The sequence below is a fragment of the Paroedura picta genome, chromosome 10 (genome assembly GCF_049243985.1).
Source record: "Paroedura picta isolate Pp20150507F chromosome 10, Ppicta_v3.0, whole genome shotgun sequence".
NCBI classification, from domain to species: domain Eukaryota; kingdom Metazoa; phylum Chordata; class Lepidosauria; order Squamata; family Gekkonidae; genus Paroedura; species Paroedura picta.
Window position 1 is genome coordinate 76,429,322 of NC_135378.1, and position 20,382 is coordinate 76,449,703.

General features: G+C 45.1%; 1 protein-coding gene across 4 annotated transcripts in view; it reads left to right on the forward strand.

The window, feature by feature from the left end:
- Window positions 1-20,382, forward strand: part of FAM13A (family with sequence similarity 13 member A) — a 152,008-nt gene that overhangs the window by 40,890 nt on the left and 90,736 nt on the right. For all 4 annotated transcript variants that reach the window (XM_077300899.1, XM_077300901.1, XM_077300900.1 and 1 more), the window contains one exon: window positions 14,776-14,945. In XM_077300899.1, the coding sequence (XP_077157014.1) occupies window positions 14,776-14,945 (170 nt within the window). The remainder of the gene's footprint in view (window positions 1-14,775; window positions 14,946-20,382) is intronic.

A 20,382-nucleotide genomic window follows, 5' to 3' on the forward strand; every position in this document is an offset into this window, starting at 1 on the left:
CAGCTCCTCCCCACTTCATTTCCAGACTCCTAAACCTTATCGTTTGAGGGAGACTTTCACAGTAATCAAGAATTATACTCTGGCGTTTGAGCAACGGTTGGTTCTTGTGGTTTAGTCTTATCTGCATGCCGTGGCAGCAGCCTCCTCCTAGAGCAGGGGTAGTCAAACTGCGGCCCTCCAGATATCCATGGACTACAATTTCCAGGAGCCCCTGCCAGCGAATGCAGCCTTTCGAGGTCCTGGGGGAAAAGGGAGGCCATCCACAGAGTTCTTCCACACATCCCTAATCTAGTGCCCGTTTTATTCCTGAATGCAACAGGCTTGGCCCCTAGTCAACTATAAGAGCTATATTTAATTCCCTCCCTGGTATAACACCTCAGGGAAATTTAGAGTTTACCAATTCCTCTCAGTTATTTCAAGGTGGGAAGGAACCAGCTGTCCACCGCAAGCCCTGCTGGGCCAGGTTCTTCTTCCATGAACCTCAGGGCATGGTCTACATAGCTCTCCCCCTCTCTCCCCTACATGTCTTTCTCCCTACATAGCTCTCCCCTTCAAAGTAGGTTAATCTAAGAGAGAGTGACGGGTCCCAGATTACCCAGTTACATGGCTGAGTGGAGATTTGAACTTGGGTCTCTCCGATGCTAGTCCCAAAACTTCAACTGCTATACCACTCTGACTCTAAACCTTAGCGCCTTAATGCTATGTGTCTGGCTAAGCTCAGAGTATATTTATAGCTAAAAAAGATATAAGCTTTGCACACTAGTGATGGCAAATATAGATTTTGTTTCTGATCTGTCCAGTACAGGAAATGTATTTTTATTTCAAAGTCTATTGCATAATATCAGTTTCTGCACTTGAGTCATTTACTTTCCTCGGTCTGTGCCTTCAGTGGAATTTCATTTTCAGGAAGTGGATTCCGGGATGCTGGGAAGAATGACATATCTCCTTTCCCTGGCTTAGACTTTCCGTCATTTGGGATGACGAAGAGGCTGAGTATGGTGTTACCACTGCTCAAAAGCATAAGCAGGAGCTGCCAGCCCCTCTCCGAATTGTAGGGAACACAGTTTCCTATCAGTTGGAAATTCCTCCCTTGGTTGTGTCCCTGTTTGAAAACTCCAGACTTTTGTGTGGCTTGCACTGTGCACAGCTGGAGGTTTAAGTTTGGGTTTGGGAGGGTTCACACAGACTTATACCCAGGACAGGCTGAAGAGAAATAATGGCCAAAACAAACATTTAGTATGAAATCAGTAGATGCCCAATAAACACACCAGTAGGTATCTCTGTGTCCAAACTACATTGTATTTTGCTGGCTTCTTGAGCACAAACAAAGGTAAAATGGTTCACAGGCTATTAAATTTTCTTGGCTTTTTGAATGGTTCACAGGCTATTAAATTTTCTTGGCTTTTTGAACCTATTTTACATTTAGAGAGCAGAGCCTGTACAAATTGTTATTATGCATCCTTCCCCCCTCTAAAACCAGCAGCACTAGATGCTATTTTTAAGGAATCAGAGTCTCAAGTGTCTTTTGTGTGTACATTTTCCTTCAGTGGCTTCAGTAAGTGAAGTTACTTGTTTCATTGTTCCCCAGAATAAAGAAACAGTTCAAGAGAAAAGACCTGGCATGAAAACGTTGCCTCTATTAATACATTCTACAAAAACACAACAAAAGAGAGCTAGATGTGCCGCTAGCTACACATCTAAGAGGTGAAATTAGGGCACTCCATGACATCCAGCTACATGTGATAGGGCTCCAGGTTCTATCAAACAAAAGTTTTACGTGCAGTTGGTCCCAGGTTCCATTTACTGCATCTCCATTTGAAGGATCTCATGTCCCTCACAGGGTTGTTGTGATGATAAAGTGGCCACTTTAGTTACAGTACAAATAGAAGTGTGGACCAATTTAGCTTCCAGTGTCATCTTCTGCAAAGGGAACAGTGTGTCCCCTCTGTTGAGTGGGCTGTCCAGTTACCACCAACACCTGACTTGGGGATTAGATAGATGTGGGCAGTTGGGGCTTGACCAGAAACACTGTCCTGCATTCTATTGAAATGGGCTTTTCCTTCCTGATTTTCTGTAAGTGAACACCAAATAAATGTTTGTAGTGGGAGGGTATCTGTAACTTAGTCTTCTCCCCCCCCCCCAGCTCACTTCTGAGGGGGGGAGTAACTAGAGCAAAGCCTCTCAAATACTTGCAGGGTGATGGGGGTCTCCCTGACCCCTGCCAGGGGGGGATCTGGCAAACCTAGTTCTTGGACATGTGTGCTTCTGTGTTGTTTATTTATAAAACCTAGTCTTTTGTACCTGGAAGCAAATGCAGTCAGTCAAACAGAGAGCTTCAGTACAAAGCGCCTTGTTATCAACCTGGCCGCTGCATTCCCAGCCAGTTCAAGGTTTTGAATGCTCTTCATAGACAGCCCCCATTACAATAATCCAATCTGGGCATCATGTGAATTGCTGCAGGAAAGTCACCTGTGGGTCCTAGAGGCAAAGAAGTTTGAATAATATTTTATATTACTTCATGAAAATTCTGCTGTTTGGGAGCAGAACTACATGGGTGTATGCATAATTTTGGGAACAGGTCAGAATTTTGCCTGTGTTGCTGTACAGGGAGAGATTGTGAAAGATTCAGCAGAAAGCCTTGGAGACTGGCAGAGATCATTTACATTATGAACATTAATGTTTGTTCTAGCCTAAACAGAACTGAAGCCGGGTGTTTTATTACATTGTGGAGGACGATAACAGAGGGCTTTTTATTGCAGGCAGTAAAGCTTTAGAGGAAAACAACCCGTCTCCTCTCCCTTTCCGTCTCAGAGGTGCTCAGACTTTCACATGTCAACAATTCAAGGCAGGGCTGGATGATGGTTTTGATCATTGCCATCCCAAGGTGTTTTTCCCCCAAATATAGCCAGTCAGTAAAATATATTTGCTTTGTCGTACGTCATTGTAAACCTGTTCCACATGAGTATGTGCACGTAAAGTTCAGTGAGATTGACCAAACATACTTATGTTCCACGAGTCTGCAACAGTTTTTAAAAGTCCAAATATCAAACATGCTAGAATAAGCGTAAATTATATGGCCCCTCTGCAAGGAACATACCGGATTTTGATTTTTGCCTTGCTGCTACAGCAAAAAGGGCTGCCTTGTTTGTTATATTTTTACCCAGATCAGAGGAGAGGGTCACCAATTCTGGGTTGGAAAATTCCTGGGGATTTGAAGGTGGACCATAGGGAGGGTGGGATTGGGGGTCTCAGTGGGATATACTGCCATATGGTCTACCCTCTGAAGCAGCCATTTTCTCCAAGCGAACTGATCTGTGTCCTCTGGAGATTGGCTGTAATTCTGGGAAATTTCCAGACAAGCCCCACCAGGAGATAGGTAACTGAGCTGGTAATCCTAAACAGGGTTAAAGGTAAAGGTATCCCCTGTGCAAGCACCGAGTGATGTCTGACCCTTGGGGTGACGCCCTCCAGCGTTTTCATGGCAGACTCAATACAAGGTGGCCTTGCCAGTGCCTTCCCCAGTCCCATGTTATTCAGTGGGGCTTTCTCGCAGTCAAGTGTCCTTTGGGTTGTATGCAGAGCTCTTCAAATTCCATTTGGCAATTGACGACTAAGTGAAGTCCTAATTTTTGAACTGAGGGTTAGCAGTGGCAAATATGAAAAATATCCTTGATCGAAGGACGACTTTTGTTTTCCAAAAGCACAATCGTTTCTTTCTTTGAAAATGTCAGCCCGCTGTCTGTGTTTACCCTTCCTGGTCTTCTCAAGGGTGCTGGAAAGGCCAGTGTCACTTTTGCAGAAGTGTCAAGGTTAGTAACTTTCCAGATAATCAAAAGCAAATATAAAGTGAAAAAACGAGACAAATGCGATTTACTCCTGCTCAAGGACGCCGTTGTGCCATGACATTTTAAATACCCGAGGGCGACAATCTAAGTGGCGTCCACTTTGTGGTAAACAACACAATAAATGAAATGACCAGAAACTTGCAACCTTCTAGGGGCATTCAGAATTTATTGCCTGAGATAGACTTCAATTCAATTCTACCTGGTAATCAAGACTCCCCCTGAAGTTAATGAGGAATGGACATATCAAACTGCCTTATACAGAGTCAGAATGTTGATTCTATCAGAATCAGTATTGTCAACTATGACCAGAAGTGGCTCTCCGGGGTCTCAGAGAGAGAGATCTTTCCCCACATTAGGAACCTGAGATCTTGTGATCCAGAGGTAAGAGGGCTTTGGTTTTCAAACCCCAGCATACCCAACCCTTGTCATGTCTTCGGTACATAACTCTGTTTTGTTGGTGCCATCTTCTTCTTGGGGGCTGTGTTCTTCCAGGTTTTGCTTGCAAGACTGATAGGCCAGACTTTGACCAGCAGAGAACAAAAAAAATTGAATGGAGGGAAGCAAGACCACAGCTAATTGGGTGAGGCTGTCTTGGAGTGAAAAAGCCTCTGAATGATACAAGGAATGAAAGACCTCACCTCCAATAAGCATCAATCATTAATCAAGCCCACCTCAATATCATTAGCGAGCCTTTTGTCATGACAGGCTCGGTTGTTATGGTGTCTGTTGTATCAGCTGCCTCCATACCATTTCCTATATTTGATTTGGTTTTAGCTGTTGCCCCCCAGGCCTAATTCGAAGCTTGGAATCCGTCTCGGAGACCGCTAGTTTCCTCTGCTTTAATTCTTTGTATGAATAAACTTTGTTTCTTTTCTTCTTTTTTTTCCGTCTGAGTTCTCAGCAATTCTTCAAAGTTTGTGGTAGAGTTGCGTCACCTAAGGTCCTTATTACAGATGTGTTGGTCACTGCTTCGGCTGACGGCCACCCCAAATCAGGGGGGCTTTTTGCACGCCTTCAAAATCGCACAATGGTTGCCAATTGGAAATGCTATTGATTTGCCATAACGCACGACGTCGTAGACAATCTGCCACACACCTGAAACCAATCTGCAAAAAGCGCTTCCTTGTAGCGCTTTCAGGGGAATCCCAAAAAGTGGATTCACCCTCCGGAAAGCGCTACACTCTTGCAACCAATCTGCAACACTAGCGAAAAAGACCTGTGCGTTAACATTGTTGCGGTTTCTTCAAAGTCCCTCCTCCTGAGCCTGTCCTCCAAACTTCCGGCGAAGCGATCGCCATTTTTTTTTCTCCGAGCGAGCGGGGATAAACGCACCAGCGAGCCTCTTTCTGTTTAGAGGCTTCCCTGGCTTCAGTCCTTCACCTTTAGTCACTAAGCACAAACCACAGAAAAGCCCGTTTGCTGAAATAAAGTCCCTTTATTTTTTACACATTAATTCAGCCGAAAATCGGGCCCGTGAGAGGGGGGGGGGATTTTTTTTTTTCACTCAAGGCAGCGTGGCAACGATCATACGATCAAACGACAGCTCACATTAGGCAGCTGGATGGGTCTCTCCGTTGCAACGAATCTACACAGATTCGTTACAATGGGTCTGTTTTTTTTTAAAAAAAACCTTTCTTAAAGGGAAAGGGGCTGTTTGGGAGCATGCTAACGGCTGCCCATTGGCTGCTTGACGGCCAGGGGCGGGACGAGCTTGGCAATAGCGCTTCCTTTCTAGCGATTTCTGCCGAGACCGGAAGCTGTGGGAAACGCTACAAAACGCAACTGGATTCCACTACAAAGGCAGGTATGCATAATGACGAATTCCACTATTTTAAATGGCGATTTTTCATTCAGTGACCAATTTGCAACAAAGATCCCGGTGCGTAAAGCCCCAGGATCTTGTCATATAAACCTTCAATAAAATGTTTTATGTTCCAGTAGCCCCCAACTAATTTAGGTTGGGGAAAGGGGTCAGATCCTTGGAGGGCAGATTTTTCCTCAGTTTCCAGAAGTGAAGCCAGCACTTCTCAGGGCCTCGGCCAGAGGCCTGGTGGGACAGGTCTGTCTTATTCCTGGCCACATCTTTTTGTCAAATGTGGTTAAATGAGTTACTCGTCCAGTTTTCTAGTTTTACAGCGACTGTATTTTCGGAACCCAAAGTGAATTCTCATTTTAAAATACTGAATGACTGAAGACCTGCGAAAGGGCTCACATGAGGAATCTGGCCCTGTGCCTCGAGGGGCAAGTAAAATACCGAGGCCTTTATCTCTGAGCAACCCACAGAATGCTGTTGTTTTGGCTGGCTTCACATGTGTGGGACGGCTGAGGCCTTCACTGCCTCGGAAGTGCTGCTCTAGGCCTCTGCAGGCTGGGACATGCTCGTCTGTCTTACAAACCCTGAGAACAGGCAGAGTCTGTTTTCAGAATCCGAGATGGGGACCATCTGTCGTCTGAATGACATCCTCTAGAACATAATGAAAACTTGCTTGCTTGGAACACAAAAACTGCTTTTCGGGATCGTACCAAGTTCATAGCAACTAGAACCGAGTTAATATATTTTAATGGGCTATTTTAGGGGGTTTTATTGTATTTTATTGATTTTGTAAACCGCCGCGAGACATTTGAGAGCACAAAACCCTGGTTGAGGAATCCTGCTCTAAGTACAATATCTAGACGTATGCTGCCTCTGTACAAAATGATTCTGTTTCACTATCCTGGCAGAACGGTCATGACGCAGTCTATGGATCTGTTCTATTCCTTTTAGTAGTCCTCTCCCTGTAGGTGGTGAATTCCATTTAATTACACGCTGCAGTGTGAAGATGTCCTTTCTTTTGTTGTTCCTGAACCTACGCTACCAGTCAGCTTTACTGGCCAAGTTCAACATCTAGCGTGATAAATCTGCCCTAGATTTCATTGAGGTGGTAAATCTATGTCTAGTCTACACTGTTTCATATTGTAAGCACGGGGCTTCTATGGCTGAATGTTCTTCCGTACCAAAGAAAAAAAGAGGGAGGATAAAAATCTCTCCACGTAGAACATTGCCATGAAAGGTAGTGTAGATCTCCTCTTCCTGATGAATGAGTTGTCTATGTGGATTGCTTTGTTTTGTTAGTGTTCCTCTGTACAAGGTGAGGCCTTTACAGTCATGGGAATGTCTCAACCAGAAACTTAAACTTGGCACATACACGTTTGGGATGACCACCTTAAGTTCAGAGCAGTGTTTGTTTGCAAGGAAAATGAGGGCAGTTGGGTAAGTGAGAACAAGGGTCCCCAATGTGGTGTCATCTTTAATGCCCCTCCCAAGTGTTTTTAGAAAGTAGCTGGGGCCAAGTAGCGTTTCTCATTGGCTACTGGTTGTGTGCATTAAAATAATATTGCTTCACGTACAGCTGCCATCTCAGTGCAGGGGGTTGGACTAGATGACCCATGAGGTCCATTCCAACTCTATTATTCTGTGATTCTATGATTCAGTGTTGGTTTTATCCTCTTTCACAGTGTATTTAAAAAAATAATATTCCCTGCACTTAAGCTGCCTTCATGTGTATTTGTCAATTCCAAAGGTGCCCACAGGCTCCAAAAGGTTGGGGAACTCCTGAGCTTAAAGATCTAGTGGGTTCCTGAAAGCCTAGGCTTCCCTTATCATCTCAGGAGAAATATTTGCAAATTCAGGGCCAAATTAGACTTGACAGGAACAACACCTGCATAAGGCATTCTGCTGTTTTTGAATCTGTTAATTTTCTGCACAAGCAGTTGCTCTGAAGAGAAAAAAGAGTTTGTTTTTATCCCCTGCTTTTCACCTTCCAAAGGAGTCTTAAAGTGGCTTAGGATACCTTCTCTTTCTCTCTCCACAACAGACACCCTGTGAGGTAGGTGGGACTGAGAGAGCACTGAGAGAAACTGCTTCTAAACTGCTTCTAAACAAGGTCACCCAGCTGCTTGCATGTGGAGGAGCAGGGAATCAAATCCGGTTCGCCAGATTAGAAGTGACCGCTCTTAACCGCTACACCAAGCTGGCTCTCAGAGAGGGTGCTTATCTTTCCTTCTTCTGTGATTTAAAACTGCTCTTGAAAACTGCAGTTGTTTTGTAAAGGAAAATACCCAGATTCATCAAGTACTGCAAACCCATTTTCGGATGGGGAGTGAACAACATGGACATAGTTGGGCAGCTGTAGGCCATTCCATCCCATTAGGATATCTGCAGCCCCTTCAGGCTGAAGAGAAGCAGAAATCGGTGGTGTTTATGGGAACTGTCTGCAGGCCCCAAGAGACCTGCATGATTTATCGTGCCCTTTGTAACAATGCCAGGATGTCAAGTAGGCACCCAGAATTCTTTTGATAGCACGTCATTCTGTGTTGTTGGACATGAATACCATAAATGGAGAAGGAGCAGGTTTCCAAACAGTGCATTCTCGCCTTTGGGGCACACAGAATCAGTTGGAAGGGACCTCATGGGTCATCTACTCCAACTCCCTGCACTGTGCAGGACACTCACATCCCTATCGCTCATCCACTGTCACCTGCACCCCCTTGAACCTTTACAGAATCAGCCTCTCTGTCAGCTGGCTCTCCAGCCTCTGTTTAAAAATCTCCAAAGATGGAGAACCCACCACGTCCCGAGGAAGCCCATTCCACTGAGAAACCGCTCTAACTGTCAGGAACTTCTTCCGGGTGTTTAGATGGAATTTGGCATTTCAGCTGTGCTTTCATTCCTTTTGGCAAAGCTGCTTGTTGGGGGAGCAAAAAAATAAATTAACTACCAGAATGTTTCTATATTTATAGCGCCCTAACAGCATTCTGCTTAAGGAACGGTGCCCAGGATTGGCTATTTGTCTTGGTTATTAATTCTTTTTTGTTTTTTCATGACTATTTAGTTGGCAAAGGTGAAAAATAAGATACCGGCTTCCATGTCGAAATGAGTTTTAGGGACCTCTGCTACCCTTATGACCCATGATGATCTTTGCAGCCTGCTGATAACTTCTGTTTGTAAATAATATCATCTGGGCAGCAGCTACAGAAGAGGTCAAGAAAAACACCTGTTAATGTTAATTTTGTTTTCCCCTTAATCTCTTTCAACAATGCGAACAAAAATAACTCTACCTGTGGGACTCAAATGGGCTGTAGGATAGTAAACAAGAACTGGATTTTTATGAGCTTTCAGATATTCTCTTCAAAGGTTTTTCTGCAGATACCTTCCCTCATTGGAACAAACATTTAGTAGATTTGTCGGTCAGTGTCTTTGCAGATAAGAAAAACATAATTCTACATTATTCAAAATGTGTATAGGATATGTGTGAATAATTTCTGTTTTTTCCAAGAGGACTCATGTGTGCTTTAGCACTAATGGGGAGGAGGGGAATACCCTAAATCAAGGATAGTCAACCTGTGGTACTCCAGATGTTCATGGACTACAATCCCCATGAGCCCCTGTTAGCAAACGCTGGCAGGGGCTCATGGGAATTGTAGTCCATGAACATCTGGAGGATCTCAGGTTGACTACCCGTGCCCTAAATCATAGTGTTCTATCCCTGCTGAACTCCTCCCCCAGACTCCGTCTTCCAATTGGCACCCATAACCTGGAATGGATGCTTCTTCGCTAACAGGTCTTTTTTAAAAGAAGTAAGATAAATGGATTTAACTTCCACACATGCTAAATAATGCAGCTCCATTTCGGCAACCGCTTGCCAGTGGAGGTTGTCATTTCGCACAGTAAGATCCAGCTGCATAGAAACTGGGTTGGAAGTGTGTTGTTTTGTGTATGTGAAAGCGCCAGAAGTCACACTAGCTTTGAGGTTGTCTGGTTTATTTTTTAGCTCAGAGCCCTTGCAAGGGCTGGAATTCTCCAGTGAGAATTCCTTGAGGCCTCTCGGCAGCCGGGGCTGGAACTGGCAGCTGGGTTTGTGGTGGGTTGGGTTCATGCGTCTTAGCTTTCCTGCTGCCCAAAATATCTCCTTGGAGGGCCTGCTAATGGACGAGAGAGAGGTTCACATTGATTCTTGGATTCCCGTTCTTCCCAGAATGGCCGACGTCTTTACACCTCTTCTGGAATGGTGCCTAAAAGCTGGGGAGAAATTCATAATGCTGCATGGAACAATAAACCTCCGATCTCTTTTAAACGCCCAAATACAGAAGGGCTACTTTGTTAGTCCCTACCAAAATCATGATTAACCCCTTCTTGAGTCGGCCAATCCCAGAGGTGCTCAATATTTGGTATCTCACGTGGGTTGGGTGGGTGGAACAACTGGCTGGCTGTGGTGTTCGATTTGAGAACCTGTTTTTGAAAGTGTCACCAACAGAGCAGTTCAAGCCAGGACAGCCACTAGGGCTTATATAAGCTGTCACAGAGGTAGCTGAAACTGGAGGAGAAGCAACGAGAACTAGCAGCGGTTTAGATAAATCTCTCACTTAGCCATCCAGGTCTGCCAAGGGAGTATCCTTGTCTCCAGAGGGGTACTGCAGAGCTGGAAGAAGTGCAAAAGAGGGCAGCTGAAATGATCAACATGTTATTGGAGCTGTACAAAAGGCTGTAGAGTCTGAGTCTTTTCAGTTTTAGGGGAAAATGGACTAAAAGGGGCTGGGGGGCTGGGTAGAGTTCACCATAAAATGATGCATTGCGTAGCAAGGAGAAAGTGTGGTTTAGGGGCAGGAGTTTTAGGAGTTGGGAGACCCAGTGTTGATTCTCTACTGCTATGGAAATTTGTGGGATGACCTTGGACCAGTCACACGTGCACTGCCTAATCTACTTTGCAGGGCTGTTGTGATATAAGGGAGGAAAGGAGAACAATGTAAGCCACTTTGGGCTCTGGTTGGGGAGAAAGGCAGGGCGTAACGGAAGTAAAATAATGAATAAATGAATAAAGTAGAGAGCTTTTTATTCTCCTCTCAAACTTCCAGGACTCAGGGAAACGAAAGCTGAAAGACACTAGACACAGGATAGAGAAGAGACGTGAACTGTGACAAAAGAAAGCAGTATTACTCAAAAATATATTCAAGCTCAACTTCTACTTCATTTTATTGTGGGAAATTTGGTGAAGGGCAGCAACAGTATATTGGAAAGAGCAAGAAACTGGTCATAAAGGTATCCCTTGTCTTCATTTCCTTCGAATATGCATTGAGGCATGATTCTCACTTTGGGTGTAGAAGCCATGTGTTTGTATCCCAGCAAGGCTATACAACTATAAGACAGAGGGTAGTACATTTACAAGAATTTAGGTAAGGCCATAGTTCTGGCAGAACAACTATTTTGCATATATGCACTCCCAGATTTAAACACTCCAGTTGTAAGGGTCTTAGAAAGTAGGGCTGGGAAGACAAGCGCCCAAAATCATGTACCTGTCAAAGTACTGGGCTAGAAGACCCAGGCCAGCCTGATCCCAGCAGAACTTGGAAGCTAAGCAGGGTTGGCCAATGTTCCCTCTAATTATTTTTCTCAATTGAGTGGAGCAGTTTGCATCCTGAGTAGAACATAGCAGCTATAATCTTAAAATGGAAAACGAACAGGTTGCTGCTGAGGGGGGCATCCTGGGTCAATGAGTGGCCGCTCACACAGAGGTCAGCCCTGGCTATTATTTGTATGGGAGACCACCAAGGTCAGTACCACCAAGGCTAGCAATGGCAAACCACCTCTAAACATCTCCGGGCTTGAAAACTGTACAGGGTTGTCCTGAATCAGCTGTGACTTTATTATTATTATCATTATTATCATTATTATTATTTTATAGCCTGCCACTCCCAGGCTAGCTGGCTCATGACATGTCTACAAAAACGTAGATACTTAAGAGTAAAGGCTCCTGAATAGCCCTTGGTCCTGTTTGTTGATCTGCAGTTGCCTGGCAACCAGTGGGAAATGTTTTGGGTAGGGGGGACCCTCATTGAAGACCTCATGATGTCACTTCCTGTGTGCCCGAAGTGATGTGAGCACATCACCTGGGATACTCTAGCATTCCCCAAAAACTCTAGTTATTCCATAGGGTTTTTGTGGAATGCTAGAATGTGGCATCTGATTTTGGAAGTGACATAGGCATGCCACCACACTGCAAGGATGGCACGCCACCATCACCAACCCATGTTCTCCTGCCAAAGCCCAAGGCGCAGGTACCCATTGAAGGTAATTTGAAACCCAATTTTGAGCTGACGTCTAGAGCCTGTTGTTGTTCAATATGGATGCAACTGAAGGAGCAACGCCCAAGTTGACATTTTGTCAGTAATCAGTAACAGAATGGGCTTCCTTTTGTTTCCAAAACCTTCTCAGATGAATCAGTTGTATATATAAACTGTGCATAGATCCTCCAACATATGCGTTTCCCATGTTCTATAAAGTCTTTATATGCAGCAGCCTTAATTCACGGCCTTCTAACTAAGCAAATATAAGTTCTTTAGCATGGGATGTTGATGAAAAGATGAGAGATTTTTTTCTCTGTGTCCCCACCTTATTTTTTTTAACGGATTCTGATGAAGAGCTATAGAGAACATGGCAGTTTGCACACGGTTTTGCTTTTGTTTGGCTGATGCTAATAAACAGCCTCTTTAAGAGCCTCTCGTAGCGCAGAGTGGTAAGGCAGCAGACATGCAGTCTGAAAGCTCTGCCCATGAGGCTGGGAGTTCGATCCCAGCAGCCGGCTCCAGGTTGACTCAGCCTTCCATCCTTCCGAGGTTGGTAAAATGAGTACCCAGCTTGCTTGCTGGGGGGTAAATGGTAATGACTGGGGAAGGCACTGGCAAACCACCCCGTATTGAGTCTGCCATGAAAACGCTGGAGGGCGTCACCCCAAGGGTCAAACATGACCCGGTGCTTGCACAGGGGATACCTTTACCTTTAATAAACTCTATGGCTTTTACTTGTGAATTTATCTCAGCAAGGAATTCATTGGAGTGTTCGCTTTTCCCGGAGACAATTCGTTCTGCACTTAAACAAAGGGAGCAGTTAACGCACCATTTAGCCCACAAGACACTTGCATACTGTCCCAGGACAAGCAGTAAGCCAATTGTGCTGGAGGAACCCGGTGACATTTAGACATATGGAAGCAGCTTGAGTCAGAATCTATCAGGGTCTCTCAGGGTCAGCATTGTCTACCAGTTGGCAAATAGCTCACCCGGGTCTAAGGTTGAGGTCTTTCACGTCACTTACTGCCTGATCCTTTCACCTGGAGATGCTAGGGGCTGAACCTAGGATGCAAACAGATGAGCTACACCCCCTCCCTATTTGCAGGAGGTTGAGACCTGTGATCCTTGACAGTATCTGCCTTGTGTGCTATACTGACAAGATCTACTTTGTGTGCTGTAGAAATATATAACCCGGGGGAATTACAGTGCTAATGCTCCACAAACATATTTGACATTGGGGATGTGTCATAGGTAAATGGAGACTAAGGAGATTCTGGCAGGAAAGCTTTTCCAAGTGTCAAAGACACACAAGTGACTATGTGGATTGTCATGCAAAATCTCTGCATTATTCTGTAGCCTTAGTTTGTGGAGTTCATTCCTCTGCATTTGACTCGACACCACTGCAAGGAATAAGCAGTGGGCTGAAGTTGTCAAGTGGACAAGTAAGTCCACAGTTCAAAGATGTAGAGCAGGCTTCCTCAACCAGGGTTTTGTGAAAGCCTGGGGTTTCTTGACAGCCCTGGAAGGGTTACTCGAATGAGTGGAAGTTGGTTGATTTTTTATATGTTTTTAAAATTTGTTAACAAGTAACAAAAAAGGAAACAAAAACCCAACCTGAAATACAGGTGAGAACCCAAAACGTTAGGGATAAGAGCAATTTTAGAAAAATATAAACAGTTTATTATAGAAGCTCGTCTAAAATCATCAAAGAAGATCTGTTGGGCACACCTTTGTCAAATAGTTACTTTTTAATAGCTTTAAAACATTTGAGCTCTTTTAAATTTGTTAAACATTTGTGGAGTGGTAGGACCATATGTGGTCATGTCGACCTGCCCCTCCCTCCCAAAATGGCCAAGGATGAGTTTTACCATAGAGTTTTGCCATAGAGGGCCCCCAGGTGGGCATTTGCACAGCTATGCTTCCCAACTGTATTCTGCACGATTGCACCACTTCTAGGGTTTCTCAAAGCCTGAAGAATACTTTAGGGGGTTCTCAATGGTAAAAAAGTTGAGAAAGGCTGATGTAGAAAGAGCTTACATAAATTTTGGCTTCCCCATTTGCTGCAAAGCTGGATAAATCTGTGGACATGAGCACTGTCCTACTACTGAGCTATGTGAGCCCCAGAATGCTTTCTTATCCATGCCCGGAGCCTCCAATTTGGCCACATGCTTTCCACCAAGCCATCTTCTATAAGCTCCTTCCGTGTCCAGTCCATTGCAGGTAAAGCGTGTCTAACATTTCTCCATGCATATAAGGCACTACATTTTAAAATTATCAGAACCTGCAACCTGAATATGAGACTTACATAATCACTATGGTATTCTAAACATAGCAACTTGTGGTTTTTTAGCTATTGTATACCTGTGCTGCTAACACAATGCACACAATAATTGAAAACCCTCTAATGTTGTGGCAATATTTCTGTAACATCTTTGCTCCAGCCTCACTGGAATAATATGACTTTCCTTTGGCTAGGCACTAATTCATTGCTCAAAAAAAAAAGAAGAAGAAGAACACGCACAACGTCGTAATGCAGCCTCCCGTGACATTGTGCTACTTGTTTAAAATCCCCAGCTTTTAAGCACGATTTCAGCTTCATGCGATACAAGATACTTGGCTGTGTCATAGTTCAAGCTTTTGCAGTTGCCTTTTAGCTGGAGACCTGCATCTGTTCATTTGGTAGGAAAATTCTGCTGACTCATTCTTTGCTGTGGAATTCACAGCCCTGTTGTTTAAAAAGCGGCCACGTCCCCCCTGCCTGCTGCAATTGAGCTGGGAAGGTTTTGTCCTCGATTTTTAAAGAAAAATTATTTTCACTTTGCTTCTCTAGATCACCAAGTCGAAGCGAGAAGGATCCTCCGGGGCACGCTCAGTGCCGCAGCCGAAGCCGTCAGATGGAATTCCCCGAGTTAGCATCCACGTAACGGGCAGTTTGTATTCAGGGGAGATGGATTTGGCGGATGAAATCTCCTTCGTAAGCAGCGGTGCATTCTTTGGCAGGTGAGTGTTCCTTCTTTCTCCGTCGAGTGCAATAGATGGCTTGCAAAGTGTCTTTCTGGAACCTCAGTGCCTTTGCAGGGCACACAGGCATGCTAGCAACGTTGCGGTGTTGCCGTAGAGGCTGTGTGGAACTGAAGTGTGGAGTGGTCAGCCGTGTCCACATTAAATCAAGCCTTCCTAGCCTTATTGTTAGGACAGAATAGGATGCTTTTCTGACATGTCCAATCCGGTTGCTCTAATGGCAGAGTGCGTGAAATGTCGCCCTGCAACTTCCATCGTTTGACATTGTTGTAGGAAAGTTAAGCAGTCTTGCTCACTGTGGAATTGTCAGATGCGATCCTGAACCTGTTTGTGCAATGGATTAGGTTTTATAGTTTCTTGATCGTGGTTTTTTTCCGGTTTGTAAGGAAGTGCATGAAACACTGTGTTAATTAAAACAGGCAGGGGTTTATGCGGACCTGGATGTATTGCAGGTATTTTTAATGCTAGATTGAGATGCTTTAGCTGCAGTTTCTTGCGTCCCTGTGGTTGGAAGAGGCATCTGCTCATTCTGTTCAGCCCGTCACTTGATATATCCCTCCCTAGCTCTGCACTCTGCCCCTGCGTTCAAAGGGGAGGATACTGGGGACCAGTGTCAGGGCTTTTTCAGCAGTAGCCTCTTGCCTCTGTGGTTCTCTTCCCCTTCAGGATATCTTGGGGCTTCCTCTGCTTTTAAAGTGGCAGGCTGTATGTTTTTGGCTGTTCTTATTCTCTTGGTGATTTTTATTATTATTGTTGTTGTTGTTGTTGTTATTATTATGCTTTGGTTTGTGAGCCTCTATGGGAAAATAAATAAAATCTTGTATTTGGCATGGGTGGCAGAACCGTACAGATCTTCCTCCATATAACCCCCCCGTTGTAAAAACCAAAGTAACGGGAGCATGGAGGCAGCTGGCAAAACCAGAGAACTATGTAGGGATATACAAATGATATTCTGGGTCAGAACCAGAAACATATTTTAGCTGGATAGAATCATGAAGAGGGCCGAATACCTGGAGTATCATTCCAGATCACGGGAGGTGATGGTACCGCTTTACTCTGCTCTGGTTCGGCCTCACTTGGAGTACTGTGTTCAGTTTTGGGCACCCCAGTTGAAGAAGGATGTAGACAAACTGGAGCGTGTCCAGAGGAGGGCAACAAAGATGGTGAGGGGTTTGGAGACCAAGCCGTATGGAGAAAGGTTGGGGGAGCTTGGTCTGTTTAGCGGGGAGGAGATGACTAAGAGGGCATCTGATAACCATCTTCAAGTATTTAAAAGGGTGCCATATAGAGGATGGAGCAGAGTTGTTCTCTCTTGCCTGGAGGGATGGACCAGAACCAATGGTATGAAATGAATTCAAAAGAAATTCTGTCTAAACATCAGGAAGAAGTTCCTGACAGTTAGAGTGGTTTCTCAGTGGCTACCTCGGGAGGTGGTGGGTTCTCCATCTTTGGAAATTTTTAAACATAGGCATCTGATGGAGAGGCAGATTCTGTGAAGGCTCAAGGGGGTGGCAGGTCACAGTGGATGAGCGATAGAGTTGTGAGTGTCCTGCATGGTGCAGGGGGTTGGACTAGATGACCTAGGAGGTCCCTTCCAACTCTATTATTCTATGATTCAATGTTTCTAACACTGCTGTACGCTCCAAACGGCTCATTGCAAAGGGCACAAGTTCCAGATGACAAAATGTCTCCTTCAAGCATCTCCTGATCCTGGCAACAGCATGTGGTTTCTGTAGAATGCCAACCATGGTTATCTTGAAAGACATCCGGTTGCTAAACAGGAGCCGGATCTTCTATTCATCACCCTGTGTAGGGTTGTTGTTATTGCTTTATGGCAGATTAGGAATTGTAAGAGCCCTGCTAGCTAGTGGTTCATTTAGGACAGCATCCTTTTTCACAGAGGCCAACACCAAATCATAGAAGTCAAGACCTTCTACTGACCATTGCCCCTAATGCCAGCACTGTGTTCAGAGATCTGGTGCCTCTGAATGTGGAGGGTCTCTTTAGCTACCCTGCCTACCAGCCATTGATGAACCTCTTGCAAAGAATCTGGCCAATCCCTTCTGAAAACCACCTATACTAGTGGTCATCACTGCATCGCTCAGCAGTGAATTCTCCAGTAGTATAAAAGAAGCTCCTTATCTCTATGGGTAGCCCTCTGAAATAATTTCCCCAGTAATGCCCAGCTACTCCAGGAACAATTTTTGAAATCCATTTTCTTTGAACTGTGCACACTCCCACCTTCAGAACACGTAAAAACGTTTCCGTGTTTTTGATGCCCATGAAGGCTTATGCTGGGATAAAATTTTGTTAATCTTTAAGATGTTCGTTTAGGTTAACGTGACTCAACTAGATACATCATGACTGTCATTGCTGGTCTGGATTTTGTGAAATGAAGGAGGTGGCTGCAACCAGGAGAACTGGGCAGTAAGGGCCTAAAATGGCTGCCTCGTACCTCTAGGGTGAGATTGTGTCAAGTTGTGGGGTTCAAGCTCCAGTACCGAACTCCCTAAGGATCCTGGGATTACTGTCATAGTTCAGCACCATGCGTTGCAGAGTTCCAGTGGACAGCTCCCGGCAGTTCCCTCTTAGCTCTGAACTCTGAACCTACCTGTTTCCAGTGCAGGTTGTTCCTATGGTGGTGTTTGGGGGCCTTCTAAACTACTGTAGGATCATGCTTGACCTGACCTGACATTGATAGCCAGGCAAGCCCAATCTCATCAGATCCCGGAAGCTAATCAGGGTCGGCCCCGGTTAATATTTGGATGTTATTCCACCAAGGAATACCAGGGTTGTGACACAGAGGCAGGCAATGGTAAATCCCCTCTGTTAGTCTCCTGCCTTGAGAACCCCAAGAGGTTGCCATGTCAGCTTTGACTTGATGGCAGAAAAAGAGAAAAGGGGCATGCTTTTCACTCTTTGCTGCTGAAGGCAGATCCTCTTTTCTCTTCACTCATTCTCATCCCATTTGGACCTCCTCCCCGTGTCTCCTCATTGCCCAGCCAACCTCCACCTCTTCCACCATCTTCTTCTTCTTCTTCTTGCTTATGATTGGCAAAGGCCTTGGCTGCACGTGCTCTTGGGGGGGGGGGAATGAATGTTTTCACCTCTTCTGTGGTAGAGTCCAAGACTCTACTATCAGGTAGGTCTGACTATCTATAGAATAGGGATCACCAACAGGTAAGCTGTGAGTTACTGGTAGCATGCCGGCTGCCACAGAACAGAAGACCTAGGAAAAGATGGCCAAAACAAATCTGCTCCAGGCCATGTAAAAAAAAAAACTCTTATTTTGAAGGATTTTCCTCTGTATTGCTCTAGTCATAGCTTCATTATGGTGCTTCCATTCGTTCATATTCTGTTTCTAGGACAGAAAAAAACCAGTTGGGAATATCCTGGATGGAATGATTTGGGATGTTTTTAATTATCCAGAATTAACTCTCATTTTTAGAAGTACTGCACTCTTGGTCTAGCATTGTGCCTCGACGTTTCTTTTGTCATTTTAGATAGAATATATCTATCTTTATCATTGTACTGATGTGTTTCTTGGAACAGAATCATGCACATCCATTACAGTCCTTAAGCTTAAATAGCCACACTTGATCCCGTGTTCTATTCCCCGTTTGCTTCATTCTCAAATAACATCGAAGAAGACTGTACTAAGGCAAAAAGATCGTGCCAGTATCACTTAAGAGAGCAATCTATTTGTATTGCTCTTATATTGTCCTTTTTTCATTCCAGAGCGAAGCTTGGTATTTGTTTGCAAAGGTTATAAGTACTGAGATGTCTGGAGGGAAATACAAGACAACTGCACTGAAGAATCCTCATTCCTTTTTTTAAAAAACAGCCTAGAGTTTTGTCGATTTTCCAGTTTTCATGAGCAAACTTAAACCGTACCCTCAATCCCTCTTCACCTTTTCTATTCCACCCCATCTGTCTCTCTAGGATAGGAAACCTTCTTAGTTTGAACACTGGTAGCCATTGTGGTAGCTAAACCAATGCCAGAGCTTGTGGATTTGTTCTAGCATAAGTTTGGGGATTCCAAAAAGTAGCTTGTGAGCTACCAGTGCCCCACCTACTGCCGCAGAGTAACTGATGCATCCCCTAGAACAGTGGTCCCCAACCCCCGATCCGGGGAACAGTACCAGTCCATGGGCCGGTACTGGTCCATGGATCAGTTGGTACCAGGCCGCGGCTCCTCCTCATCGTTCTCCCTGGCTGCTGTCTTGGGGGCTGCCCTGCCACTCTGCTGCTGGCTCACCTTTGGTGCTCTCCAGTGGCCCCCATGGCTGGGGCTCCCCCTCAGTATGGCACTGTGCAGCTGCTGGTGGCAGCGCCCCCCAGTGGGCAGCGGGAAGTCAGGGGCACTGGCGGGAAAGCAAGTGGAGCAGGGGCTCAGGCGGCAGCAACATCCCTCAGCCAAAGACTACCCCCCCCCCGGGCCTCAGTAAAATTGTAAAGCATTGACCGGTCCCTGGTGGTAAAAAGGTTGGGGGCCACTGCCCTAGAAGACCAAGGGAAAAACTGCAAGAAGAGCTACTCTGAGTAGGCTTGCCACCCAGTGCTGACAAGCACCAGGAAATGCAGGCGGCGGAGTCTCAACAAACACCAGTGCTGCAACTTTGCGTGTGGAACAAACCCAGAAATGACACCAATGTGACATTGTTGTGATGCTGCACTGTTGTGACAGTCTAGGATTCGGTTTCAAATGAATCCTAGAGCAGCACCAAGAGCAGATCCAAGAGAATCCTAGAGCCACAATGCCGACAAGCCCCAGAACATGCGGGAGGTGGAGCCACAACAAACACCAATGCGCCCTCAACATTGCTGATGGAGCAAGCATAAGGACATAAGAGAAGCCATGATGGACCAGACCAATGGCCATCTGGCTCAATACTCTTTGGCACACAGTGACCCAAAACCAGATGCTATCACAGCGTCCACCAGCAGGGCCGGTTCTCCAGAAGCCCTCCCACTGTTGCCCTCCAAGCACCAAGAATACAGAGCATCACTGCCCCCAAACAGAGTGTTCCATCTATGTGTTATGGTTCATAGCCACGGATGAACCTTTACCCTATATCTTTATCCAGTCTCCTCTTGAAGTGATCTATGCTTCTAGCTGTCACCATTTCCTGCAGTAGTGAATGCCACACGCTAATTACTCTTTGGGTGAAGAAGTACTTCCTTTTGTTTGTTTGATTGATTTTTGTACCACCCTTCGCTTGGTGTTTCGGGGCGGTGTACATAGAACATATTATTATACCCACATTTCCCTGCTTCCTAGAAATGTTCTGGGATGACTTTCCAGACTGGCCACTCTTCTGAGAAGGGTTTGATGGCTTCTTAACCTACTGCTTATTAATTTCAGCAAGTGTCCACCCAAGTTCTTGTATTACTGCAGTCGCACCCTGAGTCAACA